Here is an 18,203-nt window from a genome sequence, read left to right on the forward strand (position 1 = left end):
GATTGTTTTGTTTTTGCTTTTTTTTACCGTAAGAAAACTTTTTAAATAAAATTGAAAGTACACTTTTTTTTTCTTTTTTTACAGAAGTTTTTATATGCGAAAATATGAATGCTTTTTCTTTATCAAAGAAATTGTTAGGTGAAATACAGAAAGGTTTTCGGCAGATTTGACGTTTAGTTGTACAAATATCCTCAAACGAGGTAATAATCACTAAAAGGGACTCTTAAAAGTCAACATCAGTATCGAACAGAAGGTTTAAAAAAATTTTTTTTTTTTTACATATTTTACAAACTTTAAGTGGGTAAAATATAATTACATAATTATTGAAAATGTGATCATATGATTAAAATTTAATTTAAATTAATCACGTTGTTTAACAAATTAAAACTAATAATGGAAGATGAAGTATTACAAAGATTAAATATGTTTTATTTTATAATTTAATATTAAAAACATTGAACAATAAAAATAAAATTTTGGGTAGTTATATATTTTTGTTACTGTGCTGAAATAATAAGGTTATTATTTTTGAAAGCCATTCTTAACATGGGGAGGATGTTTTGTAACTATTCTGTGCTTACACCTTACAGTAAAAAAAAAAGATATCTTGAAACTTTAATTTAACCTGAAAAACTATTTAAAAATAGCGTGGTATCAAAAACGCATAAGCACGAAATTTTGGTTTAATTTTACAGGAGATATTGTTCTCGGATGTATGTATGTGGAAAATTTAAGCTCTGCATTCGTAGAAAGATTCGAATGGCAGGGTCTCAAAACGTGTTGATGTCTCCAAACTAAGAGATCCTACAATTTGCATGCTTTGAAGGAAAAACTAAGCACAGTTGAGTTTAATGATACCTGGGAAACTTTTAAAGATCAGGTATATACTTCTGGAGTGGGGATACTTGGTCTGAAGAAGTCTGTAGCGGCAGCGGGGGCCGGGGGCATGATTGATTTTATTGGAAAAAAGGCGAGACTAACCGCGACTTCAAAAGGATAAAAGACCAAATTCGGATGTATAAGGGCCAAGGAAGGGGCTGTGCTTTTACTCAAAACAGAAAACCAATGATAAAAGAGAAAAGTTCCTTTCAAAAGAGAGTTTCGAAGTGTGAGACAGTTTTCAAAAAAATTTTTTATTTGAAGTAATAAATATATGTTTATGAAACTATAAAATAAATATATGTTCATGAAATTATAAAAATGTTTTTCAAATTTAGATTTTTTAATAAATACATTTCAATAATTCTTAAGAATATAAAAAGGATTGGAAAAAGTGTTTTCGCTAAACTTAAGAAAAAAAAAATGCAAAAAAAAAAAAAACGTACATGCACAGGGAGCTTTAGACGTGAGCAAAAATAGCAAAAATAGCGAATGGACTATTTTGCCTTATCACCGTTAGCAGTTATGCGGAAAATTAGGATGATGCTGTTTTTTTTGTTATTGATTTTTTCATTGAATTATTCAGATAAATAAAATAGCTATAATTTTTTTTAATTTTTTACATGGGCGGAGGGCGAGGGGGCACCAAACGAGTCTCTCTTTAAATCGTTAGTTTTAAATTTTCTGCGCTTTTATTTTCTGTGAACCTGCGTTTTCGGTCGACATCTTGAATTTTGGCTCTCGATTGTTAACTCTTTTAATAACACGTATTAAAAGCGTTATTTAATTGAAAGTAGATAAGTTCTACAACAAAAAGTAAGTATTACTTGAATTTAGTTGCTTGTTCAGGTTCTATTCCAAAAAGGTAATCTCCAAAAATACCGTTAGGGCTTACAACATGGCCGCCAGAAGAGTCAACAAAAAACTGCGAATAAAATATATAAAACTCGTAATTTCTGTTTTTAAAGTGGGTTGTCAATTTTCTTTATGAAATATACTTCCAAAATAAACTATTACAGTCGTTTAAAACATAATAGAAGTATTATTTTTTATTTTTTAAAAACAATGTTTACAAAATGTCTACGCACGTTCGTAGACATTTTGTAAACATTGTTTTTAAAAAATAAAAAATAATACTTCTATTATGTTTTAAACGACTGTAATAGTTTATTTTGGAAGTATATTTCATAAAGAAAATTGACAACCCATTTTAAAAACAGAAATTACGAGTTTTATATATTTTATTCGCAGTTTTTTGTTGACTCTTCTGGCGGCCATGTTGTAAGCCCTAACGGTATTTTTGGAGATTACCTCCAAAATTTGCCCTATTGTAATGCGATTTTCGGTTATCTTTAAATTTAACAGGTTTAAAATAAGCAAACAAAATTGGCTGTTTTTCAAAATAACAGAATATTTCAAAACTAATTTAATTAACATTAATCAGAAAGGACTTCAGAACAATAAAAAATTAAAATGAGGAATTTGGGGATAACCCAATTTTCAGTATTTATAGAAAAAGAAATCACACTTGTGCATTTTAACCTCTTCAAAAAAATTTAGAAAGCCATTCTTAACATGGGAACGAAGGGCGGTGTTAATGCTTTCCCTATGTGGGCAGAACTGTACTAAAATGAAACAATTGATTTGCATGGGGATGTTAAATTGCACAAGTACCAACGAAAAAAAAAAAAAGTCTCCCATGAAATTGAACATTTCTCAAATTATATTTGCATATTATCTGAACTCAAAAACAAACAAAAAAAATATTTGCATATTATCTGAACTCAAAAACACGCGGCTTTTTTGTATTTTTATTTTTATTTTATTTTATTTTTTCTTCTAAAGTATGCATTACTTCTAGCTAAAGTTAATACATAACCCTAAAGGTATTACTTCTTAACCAGATTTTTAAACGAGTTAAAAATAACCAGACTTTTTCAATTTGATAAAAGTTCCATTATAGCATATTTATTATGGGGTTGTCGAACATTCTGGCATTAGATAGATAACTCAATGTTGAATTTAAAAGAAATAAATAAAAATACAAAACTCACCAAGACCCCCCCCTCCTCCTCCCACTGCCACCCAACATACCCTTTAAATATCGGCATAAAAGCAGACTGACTGACTGACTAGCTTTCGTCCTCTTTAAGCTATCGCTTCCAAGCTAAGTCGAATGCTATGGTCCCAAAAGCTAAGAAACTTTTCTGTTCATAACTTTTACTTCTCCTTTTTTGTCCTTCAGTCCTCATTTCCAATGAGTGATTTTTCTGACAAAGGGTGAAGAAAAAGCTGCTTTCCAGGTCGGTAGTACTTTGTAAACAGTAGCCTGAGATGTCGAAAATTTCTGTTTCTATGTCTATCCTTGTGGTCATATCACTAGTAAGGGTGCTGGAGGTAAAAGTTTCATCTAGGCTGACGTTACCCGCCTGATAGTCAGGAACCCGAACCTTGGATTAACTACTAAGGAGGCTGTCCTATCAGCAGGTGCAAAGTACCGGGGCTGCTGTATTGCCATCTGGTGAATGGATTCTTTTTTTTTTTCTTTTTTTTTTTTTTATTCAATTTTCACCCCAAACAAGGCACAGTGCCACTTTGAAGCAGGGAGCTACTATCAGGGACTTAATTAGCGGGGTCATTATGAAGGGAGATGAGTAGAAAGATGTTTGTTAACATTACACTTGAACTTCTGCATATCATTGCAGTTGGGAAAGCAGAATCCCGGAAGGGAGTTCCAAACTATTGGAGTAAAAGGCTTTTTTGCACCTAGGGATCTCTACTGTAAAGGGATGAGACTTAGTAGCTTGTTGGGTTTGTCGGGGGTAGTTACGTCGGGGAGGTACAAGTGTTTGCAGTTCGTCAGAGCATTCACCATTGAAGTATTTGTAGAACAGGCAGAGGGATGCAACATCTCGTCGATGGGACAGAGGCTGAAGCCTAGATGACAGTTCAGGACCTATCAGCTTGGCGACTCTCTTTTGAACCCTGTCCAGGAGCGAGAGACAAGAAGCAGATGCACCAGCCCAGATTTGACAACAATACTCCATACATGGGCGAATGGTCACCTTATAGAGGTATAGGATACTGTCAGGCGTAAGTAGTTTTCTAGCATGGTAGAGGGAGCCAACCTTCCTTGCAGCAGCCTTGGCAATGCCCTCAATGTATCTATTCCAGTTCATATTCCCTGTAAACGTTAGGCCGAGGAGTTTAAAAGAAGTACTTTCAGGTAATGTGTTCTTGGCCATTGCTATTGGTGGCAGAGAAGGTTTCTTGTAGTTATTGAAGGAAACAAGCTTAGTCTTAGCAGCATTGAATGTGACCAACCATTTTTGTCCCCATTCCACTTCTGGACCATACAGTAGTTTCTGGTAGGGCCTCTTGATGCCATACTAGTGAGTAATTGTTACGGCTTTACCTTATCATGTGCTACAAAAAAAAGAAAAAATTACTTGTCTTTTTCTCTCTTACTTTCCCTCTCTGTCCTGCTCCAACCAAGTCTATCGACCTGCTCCACAAATCCCAAAACCTCAATCATGACAAATCTCCAAAAAAGAAACACGAATAAACCTAGAACCCCATCCACCAACATAGACCCCTACTACCAGGTCTCCTCCAACATCAGGGGTCTACGTTCCAACCTTCCAGAGGTTGAAACCCAATTACAGGAGACAAAACCGGACATATTCTTTCTAAGTGAAACTGACATAGGGCCAACTACTTCTCTAGACAAATTCATAATTAAAGGATACTCCAACTTACCATCTAAATCTGACCCCCTAAGATCGCCATGGGTATGGAATATGTGCCTACATCAAAGATGGCTTTCCATGTGGTAGGGAGATCTCCAGAGAAGACCCTAATTTACCTTATATGTGCTTTCGGGTTCCACTAGCTTACACCACTGCATTTACATTTGCTCTCTATCGCCCCCACAACAGTGGGGTTACTATCTTTAAGAGCATATCTGAGAAAATTGACCACATCCTGTCTGCTCATCCTTCACATTTAAGGTGATTTCAATGTCCATAATGTGGAATGGCTCACCCATTCAAATAAAACCGATGATGAGGGGAGGTTTTGTCATGATTTTGCCATTGCCTATGACCTCACTCAGATTGTTCACGAACCCACCCGTGTGCCCGATACTACCAGTCAGTATGCAAGCCTTCTAGACCTTTTCCTCACAACTTCCCCTGAGCTGTGTTCATGTTCCATTCTATCTCCTCTGGGATCCTCTGACCACTCTGTTGTAGCAGTTAAGATAAAAATGAAATGTAATAAGTCTTCAGATGTACCTCTCCACCGTACTGTATACCGATACTCCATGGCTGACAGGGATAGCTTCCGTACATTCATATCTGATCTACCTCTGCATTCCATGTTTAAAAAGGATGTGTACTCTATAGTATCAGACCTGACCGAATGGTTAATTGTAGTCATAGACCAATTCATACCATCCAAAAAATTCCAACAAAAACCTAACAGCCAGCCAGGGTTCTCCCCTGAATGTGCTGCTGCTATGGCGCACAGAAATCACTTTTCCCATAGCTACCAACGTAATAGATGTACTGAGACTAAAGCTGCTTTCAGGAATGCCAGCAACCACTGTAAATGAGTAATAAAACATGCAAGAGAGCTATATGCTCAATCTGTTAAATCCAAAGTAGCTGATCAGCGGCTTGGTTCCCACCAGTTCTGGCAAATAGCAAACAGGATCCTGAACAGAAGCATGCGTTCTATCCCAACTATCATCAATGGACCTGAGGTCATCTCGTCAGCATCAGACAAGGCCAGACTATTTGCCAAGAACTTTGCAGCTAATTCTACCCTATGCAACAATGACCATCAACTCCTTGTATTTGCTCCTATAATAGACAACACACTATGCAACATACAAATATCTATGCGTGAGGTCGCCAAGCTAATCAAGAACCTTGATTCCAGTAAAGCAACCCAGGAGTTCATTCACAAAGCAATAGTTCCAGAACCACAATATTAATAACGTCCAGAAGAACAGCTGAAAATGTGCAGAAGAACAGCTGAAGATCATTAAAACCAATGTCAAACCTCCAGTCTACAGGTCTACAGTGTTTGTCACTAGTCCCATGACTAGCTGTCCATAACTATCTTGGCTGCTGTAGACCACAGAGTGGGGGAAATTATTGATAGTAGTTTCAGATAGATGAGTGTTTTTCATGAAAGTTTGCAAGGGGGAAATTATATGCATAAAAAATTTAAAAAATTGAGTGATTATATTAGTATAATGTATCAATATATATGAATTATTTTCATGAATTAAATTCTTTTTATACTGTTTGATATTTGTTTGATATTTATTTTTATTCACAGATAACACCTATAGTGAAGAATAATTGAACTTAAAGGAAAATAACAGGAAATTTTATTCTGGATGAATCAACAATTTAACTAAATCCTAGTTGAACGACATGCTTAAAAGAAGCTTAATTCTTGCATTATGTTTTTAGAATTTATTTATGCATAAATACATTTTTAGAAAGAATACATACTCGAAATAAAATTTTATTTTTATAAAGTTTCTGAATAAGAATGTTGCATATTCTCTTCAGTTCTTTGACAGTTGACTTCTGGTTCTGATATGTTTTTTTTCATTAGTTTGCATGCTTTTGTATTTAACTAGAAAATTGTAGATATTGAATGAGAATTTCCATGGATAATTTATTCAGCAAAAAAACATGCAGTCAAATATTGAATCAAAACGTCGTTCGTGTGAAGTTTGTGGTTTAGGAATTTTAGACAATTCGCATTTAGAGATTCATATGCGAACACACACTGGAGAAAAACCATATTCATGTGAAGTTTGTGGCAAATGTTTTTCAATCAATTCAAATTTAAAAAAACATATTCGAATTCACACTGGAGAGAAACCATATGAATGCGAAATCTGCAAGTCGTCCTTCTCTCATAATTCTGCATTAAAATCACACATGCGGACACATTCTGGTGAAAAACCATATTCTTGCCAAGTTTGTGGGGCATCGTTCACTGTCAGCAGCGCATTAAAGCGACACATGCGAACGCACACCAAAGAGAAACCTTACTCGTGTGAAATCTGTCATTCAAGGTTTTCGTCAAGTTGCGCTTTGAAACGACATTTTCGAATCCACACCGGGGAAAAACCATATTCATGCGGTGTTTGTGCATCAAAATTCTCAAACAATTCACACATGAGACTTCACATGCGAAAACACACACGTGAAAAACCTTATTCGTGTCAAGTGTGTGCATCAGCTTTCATTCAAAATTCCGATCTAACGAAACATATTCGAACGCATACGGGAGAAAAACCTTATAAATGTGACGTGTGTTCTGCAAGATTTGCACAGCATTTTGCTTTAAAAAGACATTTGCGCTCTCACACTCGCAATTAATGATACAAATGCTATCCCATAATGAGGTTCAGCCATTAAGGGTCTGAGCCATGTAATGTTTAGATGCCAAACCTTAAAAAGACATTTCCAGTCACACACTCAGTGAACTTCTTTACTAACTGTGTTTCATAATGTAGTTTGATATGCATTGATGTTATAAAAAAAGACTAAAGTGATATTTTAAAAATTGAAAGTGTAGAGAAATGGAAATATTTAACGATTCGCGTAAATAGAAATATTTTGCTTTAAAAAGATATTTGTGGTCACACATTTTGGTGAACTTCTTAACTAACTATGTTTGATAAAGATAAAGCATAACTTTAATGGAACATTCAAATATTTATGCGTCTCATATAGAAATCAAGTGTTAGCCTCTTGGAAGGGTCTCTTTGATTTTTGAGAATTTTGAATGAAGTAAAATGAAGCAACGAGTGAACGAAGAGAGATTGAAACAATTGTGAAAGAACGGAGATAAGTCATACAGCATTCGTTATGATTGTTCCTATAGCTACATACTTACAAAATGGAACTATTAAGCTTGACATAATGACATGATCTCACCCTTGAATAGTGAAATATTCTTGTGTATGATGTAAAAAGAAACTGGAATCTTAGGAAGAACTCAATCATTCTAGTAGTTACTGGTCTCATCAAAAAGAATAAAAAGGATATTTTTAGTTCTCTATAATACTTTTATGAAAATCAAAAATTACTGGAATAATAAAAAGAATTATAAAGTATCAACAATTTTTTGTATTGTTTAATGTATGCATACAAAATTTCAAAAATGAGTGACTATATTGCCATAATATATCACTTAATATATATGAACTATTTTCATTTATTAAAGTGAAATGAATTAAAATTACTGAAGACCTGAAAAGAAAATGGAGCCTATTATTCCAGTTATCATAGGAGACACCTGGTTCATGGAAAAGCATTTTAAAAAACTGCCCAGTGAAAATACTTGATGCGCCAAGTGTAAAAAAGATGCATGAAAATTGCACTTAAGGAAGCAGTTTAAATATTAAAAACATATCTAGATTAGAGTCTCAATAATATTGGTTGAATATCTGCCATCCCCAGCAAAAACACAAAGAAAAGAAAATTAAAAAAAAGAAAGACCATGTTCTTTTAAAGTCGACAGGTGCTATTTGCAAAGTAATGTCATTAATTATACATTTGAGACACAATTTATTTACATTTGCTTGTGGTATGTGTAACTCCTTGTTTTCAGATAATTTTCTTTACAAAGCTATGTCCAAATGACTAATTAAGTGACCAACGTGAAAAGATAACAAAATATCAGGACCTCAAGAATGCTTTAAAGACGACATGGTCCCTGAAATAAATAAACATCATACCATTTATAATAGTAACTGGCTTGATGAAAATCAATCTTAAGAAATATTTGGAAACAATGCATGGAAGACCAAGCTGTAGCAAAATGCTGATAGCCGCAATTAAATTAAATTATGAGAGCCTTGGGATATAAATTAAAATCATAATGAAATCAAATGTTAGCTCCAGGAGGGAGACCCTTCATCTCTAAAACCTCAAGTAAAATAAAATAATTCAATTGCTCATATAGTAAATTTTTAAAGTAAACAACACAAGGAGGCAAGAACCAAAAGAACCAAAAGAGATTGTGAAGACCTGGAGAAAATTGAAGATAAACTGAAGACCAAAGTGTACCTGGATGTGCTGAAGAGTGTGGCGATCCTCTGGTGTAATCAAATGGCTGCTGGCAGACTCTGGGTGTGGCAGCAGGACTTGGCGCCAGCCCACAAGTCCAAAGAGACCCAGGCTTGCTTGGCTTCAGAAATAGTACTACGACTTTGCCCTTCTTTCACTGGCCCCCTTCTCTCTCAGCCTGAATCTGCTGGACTACTTCGTTTGGTTATACATCGAGAACATCACCAACATGTCCTCTCACAACACCAAAGCCAGCCTAATCACCATCATCTACCGAGTATTCGCTGAGCTCTTGTGTGGAAAAGGCATGCTCCCAATTCCAGACCTATATCGAGGCGGTGATTGAGACTGAAGGCAGCTACATTTAATAAATGTCAGCTCTACTAATACTATAATCTACCTGAATTGATTTTTTCAATAAAAGTTTTAAAATAAATCTGTAGTGTTGTTTTCTTTAGGGTGAGAACTTTATCGTTGCACCGTGCATAAAGAGTCATATATATTTTTGGCCAATGTACTCATCAATCACTACATGTGGTTGTGGCATTATCTTTTAGGCGAGTATTCACTTTTGATGTATGTGTATATTGATGCTGTGTGTATGTAGGGGGGGGGATATGTGGCTCCGGTGTTTTTGTGTCAAGAAAGAATCTTTCCACCCTATCAATAGATACAGTCTCTTTTTTTCCAGGTTAAAAAGTTTGTCAATTCATGAAAGCACACAATAAAGACCAATATAAATTTCTCAAAAAAGCACATGTTCATGAGGAAATGTCTTTTTGAACTGAAGATTTGATGGCCTGCTCCCTGTGATGCATCAGTGAAACTAAAATAAACTCATGGTCTGTTTATATAGAGAGCTGGATCAGTTGATATTAAATCTATCATGGTTAGCATTGTACAAATACTGTTGATCCCTAAAATCCTGGAAAATTCCTAGAAGAGGTTGGATTCAAGTTGCACACTACGGTCAGTGGTAATAGTTGTGGGAACTCTGTAACACGACATCCAGCCTAATATAAGGGCTTGCTGAAATTTCATTTAGGGAAATGGTTTCAGCTGAAATTTCATTTAGGAAAATGGTTTCAAGCCATCGTGTGAGACGGTGTATACAGGTTAGGAGATAAGTAAATCCCTGACTGTCCAGTCATGATCCAACCAGATCCATATGAACATGACTGAACTGAATGTTTAGAATGCTGAATGTTCCAAGCAGTGTACGGATATGCTTGTACACCTTTAACTTTTAACAGGATACCCAGAAACGTGTCCAGGCAGTGATGTCCAGCCTCATATTTGTCCAGAAAGATCTATCTGTAATCAGCTTCACTGTTGCTTTTGAGTGCTGGGTGTACCAGACTGTGTAGAGTATCAAAAACAACCCTACAATGAGTCATTCGAACAAAAGGTTTAGGTGAATCTGTGAACATATCACAGATGATCTCCATATCCGAAGTGGGCACAAGCAGATATGTGAATTTGCAAGTTGCAAACTCAGGCGACGACAGATCCATAATATCCAGATGTGACTGATCTAAGGTCATCTGCTATGTCGATATCCAAAGGAGAAGACAGAAAATTAATAGAACGGCAGGACAATGTATCTGCCGCAGCATTCTGTTCACCAGAGATATGTTGAATATCATTGGTAAATTGCGAAACAAAATCCAAGTTGCGAGTTTCATAAAGAAAAATTTGTCCAACTTAGAATGCAGTGCAAACATAAATGGACACTGATTGGTATAGATCACCAATTGATGACCCTTGAATGAATGGTGAAAGTGTTTCACTGCAAGGTACATAGCTAAATGTGTTGTAATGTTGTTCTGACGGTTTCAGCTGTCTTGAAAAATATACAGGAGGTATTTGTTGTTAGTGCTGCTGTTGCAGCATTGCTCCTACAGTTGTGCTCGCTGCATCAACAACCTATGAAAACTGGGCATGAGGCACAGGATGCACAAGTAACGATGTATCCAAAATTAACAAGAAATTTTAATGTTTAAAAAGGAAAATCCATCACCTTACAGATGCTAAATTTCTGACTGACCAACAATATAGATTTAGGCAAGCACGTTCCACAACCAACATTCTAACTGTAATCTCTGGACGTATATACCATTCACTGGATAAAGTGGGGGAGGGTAGCGTGGTAGCTCTAGATATATCTAAGGCTTTTGACAGGGTATGGCATGAAGGTCTTCTCAGGAAAATCACTGAAAGAATACTTAACATAATTAAATCCTTCTTAGATAAGAGAAAAATCCACGTTGTCCTCGACGGTCATACATCTAAACGATATGATATAAATGCAGGATTGCCTCAAGGGTCTATCCTTGGACTGCTATTATTCCTAATATTCATAAATGACCTCTCTGACAAAATTGTCTGTGAGATGGGTATATATGCTAATGACACCACGCTCTATAACAGACATGACAGGAAAACAAATGAACTCATATCTAAAGAAATGGCAAAAATACTAGAGGATGACCTCCGATCTGTAGTGCAATGGGGGACAAAAATGGATGGTCACATTCAATGCTGCCAAGACTAAACTTGTTTCCTTCAATAATTACAAGAAGCCTTCTCTATCACCAATAGCAATGGTCAGTGACTCTTTATCTGAAAGTACATCCTTTAAACTCCTCTGCCTAACGTTCACAGGAAACATGAATTGGAACAATTACATTGAAAGTATTGCTAGGACTACTGTGAATAAGGTAGGTTCTCTCTACCGTGCTAGAAAGCTACTAATGGCCGAAAGTATCCTGTTCCTCTATAAGGCCACCATTCGCCCATGTATGGAGAATTGTTGTCATATTTGGGCTGGTGCATCTGCTACTAGTCTCTCGCTCCTAGACAAGGTTCAAAAGTGGGTCGCCAATCTGATAGGTCCTGAACTGTCATCTAAACTTCAACCTCTGTCCCATCGACGAAATGTAGCATCCCTCTGCCTGTTCTACAAGTACTTTAATGGTGCTTACTCTGACGAACTGCAAGCACTTGTACCCCCTCGACGTAAATACCCCTGACAAACCTGACAAGCAACTAAATCCCACCCCTTCACAGTAGAGATCCCTAGATGTAAAAGGGCCTTCTTCTCCTGTAGTTTCTTTCCCAGAACCGCTAGACTTTGGAATTCCCTTCCAGGTCCCTGCTTCCCCAACTGTACTGACATGCAGAAGTTCAAGTGTGACGTGAACCAACATCTTGCTGCCCAACTCCTCACATAGTACCCCTGTAGCTTATGTCCCTGATAGTAGCCCCCTACATCAAAGTGGCAACGTGCCTTGTTTGAGGGGAAAATGTAATTTTAAAAAAAAGAAAAGAAAAATAGAATAGAAAATCTGAATGTTTTTATTCTTTTATGGTGTTTCAAAAGTTAATTTATTCAAAGTTTTTAAACTTTTTAATGTTTGTTTTCTTTTTATGTAACATTTATATGCTCATCTGTTTATATCCATTTGCTAACATTTATTATATTTTATTGTCAAGGTAAAAATTAGCATATTTTCTAAGATGCAAACAAAGGTCAACATTTTATATAAACTGCGATCTAAGTTGCAATCTATGCTTTTTACTTTAATTTATGGTTTCCTTAAATCAGATTTTTTATGCTTTTCTCGTGAACAGAAAAGAAAGCAATTATTAAAAGCAACAATTTTGTTTTAACTCCTTTTCAACCCCAAACAAGATATGTTGCCACTTGGAACATAAGGATTTACTATTACTAATAGAGGACTCTAAGGAGTTGAGCAGTAAGATGTCTGTTCATATTATGTTTAAACTTCTCCAGGTTAGTACAGTCAGGGAAACCTATAAGTTATATTTTGGGGGAAATTTTATTATGCTATCCGTTTCAGTTGCTGTGTTATCAGTCGACTGTATTTTGTGTGTAGATCTGTAAGCTAGCTTATATGGAGTGTTGATGCTGGTATTTGTGTTTGGTGTTTAAGCAGTTTGAATTATCACTATGTGAAGGAGATGTGTATATGTCTTGTTGGCAGTATTGACATCTTCCTTGTGATATCTGTGAAGAAACTGTCCTGCTGCAGTTTCAACGACGTAGGATCGTGGTTTAATGCAGACTTGTAAAAATGATGTCCTGTGTGGAGACATAGATTAAAGATTAGAAAAGCCCATTGAAAGAGAAAGAGTTTATGTATGTGTGTGTCTATGTTAGTAGTAGAAACGTGCGTCCATGTGTATGGACGTCACAAAAGATAATAGACAGCGCTGTATGAAGATAAGAGTTCATTTATGTACCATATTGAAGTCTGGTTGTAATACTGGATTATTTGTATTTTGGCTTAAGTCAAACCCCGATCCCAAAGGGCGAGGTGGGTTGTGTAGCGTTCCACATGGAGATGTTGCAAACTCGAGTGCCTAATAGAGGAAGAGAGAGAATTACCGGGTGTTTAATCTTTTATAAACTCATTCGCGTGGCTGAGGACTGCTGGAGTCTCACCTCATCTTGACCAATTAACCTCTAGCACGCTTTGGGTGGGATTGAAACCGCTATCTTCAGACAATGCTCATCTGGAACCGTAGAGATTCAACGTCTCTATCAATTGCGCCACGAGTTGGATTCTTTGATCTTATAAATCCACGTTTATTTATTATCTGATCTTCAATAGTCGGGTCCGTACCGATTGGTATATATATATATATATATATATATATATATATATATATATATATATATATATATATATATATATATATATATATATATATATATTATTCCTTAATTGGAATTCATTAATTGGTCAAGATGTGGTGAAACGACAACAACTACGGATGGCTGTGATGGCTGAGAATTCAGTTAGGAGATTCGAAGTTCCTATCCGTCGCGGTTACCATCTGACGAAGGCCAGAGGAATAGTTGGCCGAAACGTTATGAATAAACAAACCAATAAAAAGATCAAAAAACAACAACTAATAAAGATGAGACTAATAGTCCGAAATAAAAATAAATTAATATATAATGCTCATCTCAAAAAATGAATTCCAATTAAGGAATAATATATATATATATATATATATATATATATATATATATATATATATATATATATATATATATATCCTTATATTTACTTGGAAATTCTCGCATTCTGGACGATCTCCGCACTGACTCACAGAGATTTTGGTCCTCAGCGTCCACATCTTGGGAGCATGGATATTTTTAGGATCAGGTATGGGATTCTTCTCCTTCACGTAGGTATTGTTTTCGTTAGTTGGCGGTTCTTTACGGGCTTCAGGGCTTGCAGGATTGTTTTCATTGTGTTGGTCTTCTTGATTTGAGGAGTTAGGACCCAGGTCTTGCACATTGATAGTAGTTTCCTCACCAGAGGGTAGTCGTACATGAGCATAGTAGGGGTTGATGTCTAATAGGGTAGCAGGGGTTACTGGAGGGTCGAGCTTACTAGACTTAATATGATTTCTGACATATATTGGGCCTGGTTTCGCCCAAATGGGAACAGAAGTTCCGGAGGAAGATTTACGACTATATTTGAATATTCTGTCATGAGGAGTCGTATTAGTGGCAGTGCATAGTAACGACCTAATTGAATGGAGAGCGTTTGGTAGTATATCTTCCCAATGGGGCAGTTTCATGTTGCTAGAGTGTAAGGTCGTTTGGATGGCCTTCCATAAAGTTCCATTGAGTTTCCCAACTTGCCCATTACCCTCAGGGTGGTATCCACTTGTTTTAGAGGTGGCGATACCTTTGCCACGTAAGTAATCTTTGATTTATTCTGCAAGGAAGTCGGCAGCCCGGTCAGTGTGTATCATATCGGGCATACCAAAAATTGAAAATAGTTGGTTTAGGCAGTGGATCACGGTTTTGCAAACATATCCTTACAGGGGAAGGCAAAATGAAAGCGAGTATATTCATAAATTATAGTCAGTAAGTATTTGTTACCACGCACAGAAGTAGGTAAAGGGCCTTTTAGGCCGATGTTTAATCACTGGAAAGATAGTATAGCCTGTATGAGTGTTCCTTTGTTACAACAGACAAATTTAGGTTTCAGATACTGACAGGAGGAGCAGGAGTCTGTTATATTTTTAATTTGTTCTAAAGAGAAAGGAAGATTTCTTGTCATTATGAAGTGGCTGAGTTGCGTGACACCAGGATGGCATAATGTAACATGCAAGTCGCAGAGGTCTTGCAAAGTCTGCATTAATGCAGAGATGCGAGAAAATGTGTCAGCAGCTGTATTTTCTGTTCCTGGGCGGTAAACAATACTGAATTTGAATTGTGACAGTTCGATCCGCCAACGACATATCTTATCATTTTTAATTTTAGATTTCCTCTTATTATCAAACATAAAACTGATGCTCTTTTAATCTGTAATAACTTTGAAATGTCTCCCGAGTAGGAAATGTTGCCACTTTCTGAGAGCTTCGACAATCGCAGCAGCTTCTTTTTCGACAGCATGATGTCTAATCTCATTCAGGTTTAGTGTCCGAGAAAAGAATGCAACAGGTCTACCCTGTTGGTTTAGAGTAGCAGCAATGCAGTAATTACTGGCATCAGTTTCTACTACAAATTCTTTATCCGGGTCAACCATTATAAGGGTAGCATTTTTCAAGTCGGTCTTCAGCGTCTGAAAAAAATTTAGAATAGACGGGGGCAGTGGAAACTCCTTGTTATGGTTGAGAGGCAGTATCTTATCAGAAAAGTTTCGAATGAATTTACTATAGTAAGAGAACATACCAATTATTCGTTTTTATGACCGGAAATTTAGAGGCAGTAGCATTTCAAGGAGTGGTTTTAGCCTCAGGTAATCAGGAGCAATTTGGTTGTTCTGGATTGTGTAACCAAGAACTGTGATAGAAGTAGCAGAAATGATGCTCTTACTTTGGTTGAGCGTGATGTTGTATCTTTTCGCTACATTATAAAACTTTGAAGGTTGTAGTCATGCTCTTTTTGATCCTTTCCACATATTGTGACATTGTCTACATACACAAAAGTGTCTGTTAATTTTTCTTTTTCTACAATGCCATCGATGCATCTTTGAAAGGCACTTACTCTGTTAGCGATGCCAAAAGGGATATGAGTAAATTGGTAAAGTTTCCCATTTACTTCAGATGCTGTGTATTTCTGATCGGTGCGACTAATTGGGATTTGATGGTAAGCAGACTTCAGGTCAAGTGTTGTAAAAACGTTGTATCGAGCTATGTCATCAACCATTGTATTAATGTTCGGCATGGGATAGGCATCCCGTTCTGTAAATCTATTTATAGTGTCGCTGTAGTCGACCACCATTCTTTTTTTTTTTATTCTCATTAGAGGTCACTAAAACTTGGGCTCGCCAAGGAGATATAGAGGGCTCTATTATGCCTTCTCTCAATATTCTAGCAGTTTCCGCTATAATAAATATGTTGTCAGTGAATGAGTGTCGACGAGATTTGGTGGCAATAGTGGTCGTCCGTGTAGAAAGATGAGAGAAAAGGGGAGGAGGAGAAATTTTGATACATGGAAAACTGTCCTTCTTACCCATTGCTCCTATAATAAGTTCTTTTCTGGAACCGTCGAATTTCAGGGTCACAGTTTTATATTGTTTTAGGAGGTCTTTTCCGATAATCATATCAATGAAGAGGCCGTTAATTACTTCCACTGTCATGACGTGGTGGTTTTTTACTTTTTAGGGAGATGTCAACAATAGTTTCGCCGATGATTTTGGCATGATGATTAGGGTCCGCCAATACTACGGTTTTCTGTTTGGCAATAATAAAAAGTTTCAGCTTTCTTGCTGTATTTTTGCTGATAAATGTCCCCACGCTGTTGGAGTCCACCATAGCATTCACTACTTGGCCATTTATTTTGCATTTCGTGTATGTAATGTCTTTGGCACCCGTTCCTAGTCAGAAGAGATTGGGTGGGTGGGGGGGAGTCTGGATCGTATAACACAGCAGCAGTGGAGGAGGAAGATTTACATACCTTCGCCCAATGGCCAGTTTTCTTACATTTCCTACACTCGGTGTTACACGCAGGACATATCGGCCGTGAATGTTGTGTGTTCCCACAGAAGGAACAAATTCCTTTTAGTAAGGTATTTCCTTTTATGGCGACTAAGGGAGTGTCTTCTGGCTTAATTATGGTAGTGACTACATTCGGGTAGTTATCGAAGCTTATTGTATGCTTCTCCTAGAGACCTAGCCATTGTAAATGTCTCTTGTAGAGTTGAGAATGGTTTTTCGAGTAGGCGCTGACGAATAGACGAGGAGGAGATGCTGCTAATGAAAGCATCACGAATATATTGCTTTTTGTTCTCCTCAGCACTTACTCCTTGAAATTCGCAAGATTTGGCAAGTACTTCCAGTTGTTGCATGAAATCGTCAATAGTTTGTGCCGGTTTCTGTTTATTCATCAGAAGTTGATGTCGCTTAAATATAACGTTTGCCGGTTTTAAACAGCATCAAGCATTTCTATAGTGCGGTTGTAATCTGTAGCATCGCTTATTATTTCGAATATTGTTGATGAGACTGAATTAATCAGGGTGAAGAGATGTTGTGCATTATTTTCTATTTCCCCGTTGTTTAAAGTGCGTAAGTAATACTCGAACGTCAATTTCCAGTGTTTATAGATTTTTCCCGAATTCGGAGCTATTGATTCTATGTTGAATCTGTCCGGCCGCAATAGTTTGTCCATTTTTTTTTTTTTTAAGTTGATAAAATTGAAATGATAAGTAGAGATAAAAGAAGAGTAAACAGAAATGCCTTTCATAAAGGTTTTATTAACTTAAAAGTATACACGTGTTTTCGAGAAATCAATATGGCGGAATCCTTAATTCTGGCCAAGGGGAATAACTACGATCCTTTATTTCCGGAAAAGTCAAAGCAATTTATTCTAACAAATAATGACACTACCTTTTGGAGCAGCTTGTTTGAAGAATTCATGGATGAATGGAGAATGAAACTTTGATTTCGTTGTGCATGTGTTTCCTCCAATAATGGCGTGATGTCACAGAACTGTGAAAAGGATTGCGGCTGGAAAATGGTGTACTATACTGGAGGCAGTATACTTGTACAACACTATGCGAAAGGATGACCTCTCCTCTACTACAGCCTCTGCCAATATGGTCTATCAGTACCGCATATGACTTAAAGGAATTAATGAAATAGCGGCACCGATAAACAAACAACAGCAATCTATCTACAAAATGGGTGACCGAGTGTGGGTAAAGACTCTACACAGATGATATACTACAA

The 18,203-nt window shown here is 36.5% G+C and overlaps 1 protein-coding gene across 1 annotated transcript; it reads left to right on the forward strand.

The window, feature by feature from the left end:
* Positions 1-1,585: 1,585 nt before the first annotated feature.
* LOC145242723 (uncharacterized) lies at positions 1,586-10,548 on the forward strand. Its single transcript, XM_080105867.1, has 2 exons — positions 1,586-1,695; positions 6,229-10,548. Exon 2 carries the CDS (start codon positions 6,594-6,596, stop codon positions 7,287-7,289), a length of 696 nt encoding a protein of 231 aa, XP_079961993.1. The 5' UTR covers positions 1,586-1,695; positions 6,229-6,593; the 3' UTR covers positions 7,290-10,548.
* Positions 10,549-18,203: the final 7,655 nt, after the last annotated feature.

Source organism: Euprymna scolopes, chromosome 21 (assembly GCF_053919585.1).
Source record: "Euprymna scolopes isolate OS-2025 chromosome 21, ASM5391958v1, whole genome shotgun sequence".
Classification (NCBI taxonomy): domain Eukaryota; kingdom Metazoa; phylum Mollusca; class Cephalopoda; order Sepiida; family Sepiolidae; genus Euprymna; species Euprymna scolopes.

Excerpts from the sequence above, each read along its gene's own strand:
- LOC145242723 (XM_080105867.1), top strand. The coding sequence starts at position 6,594 with ATGCAGTCAAATATTGAATCAAAACGTCGTTCGTGTGAAGTTTGTGGT.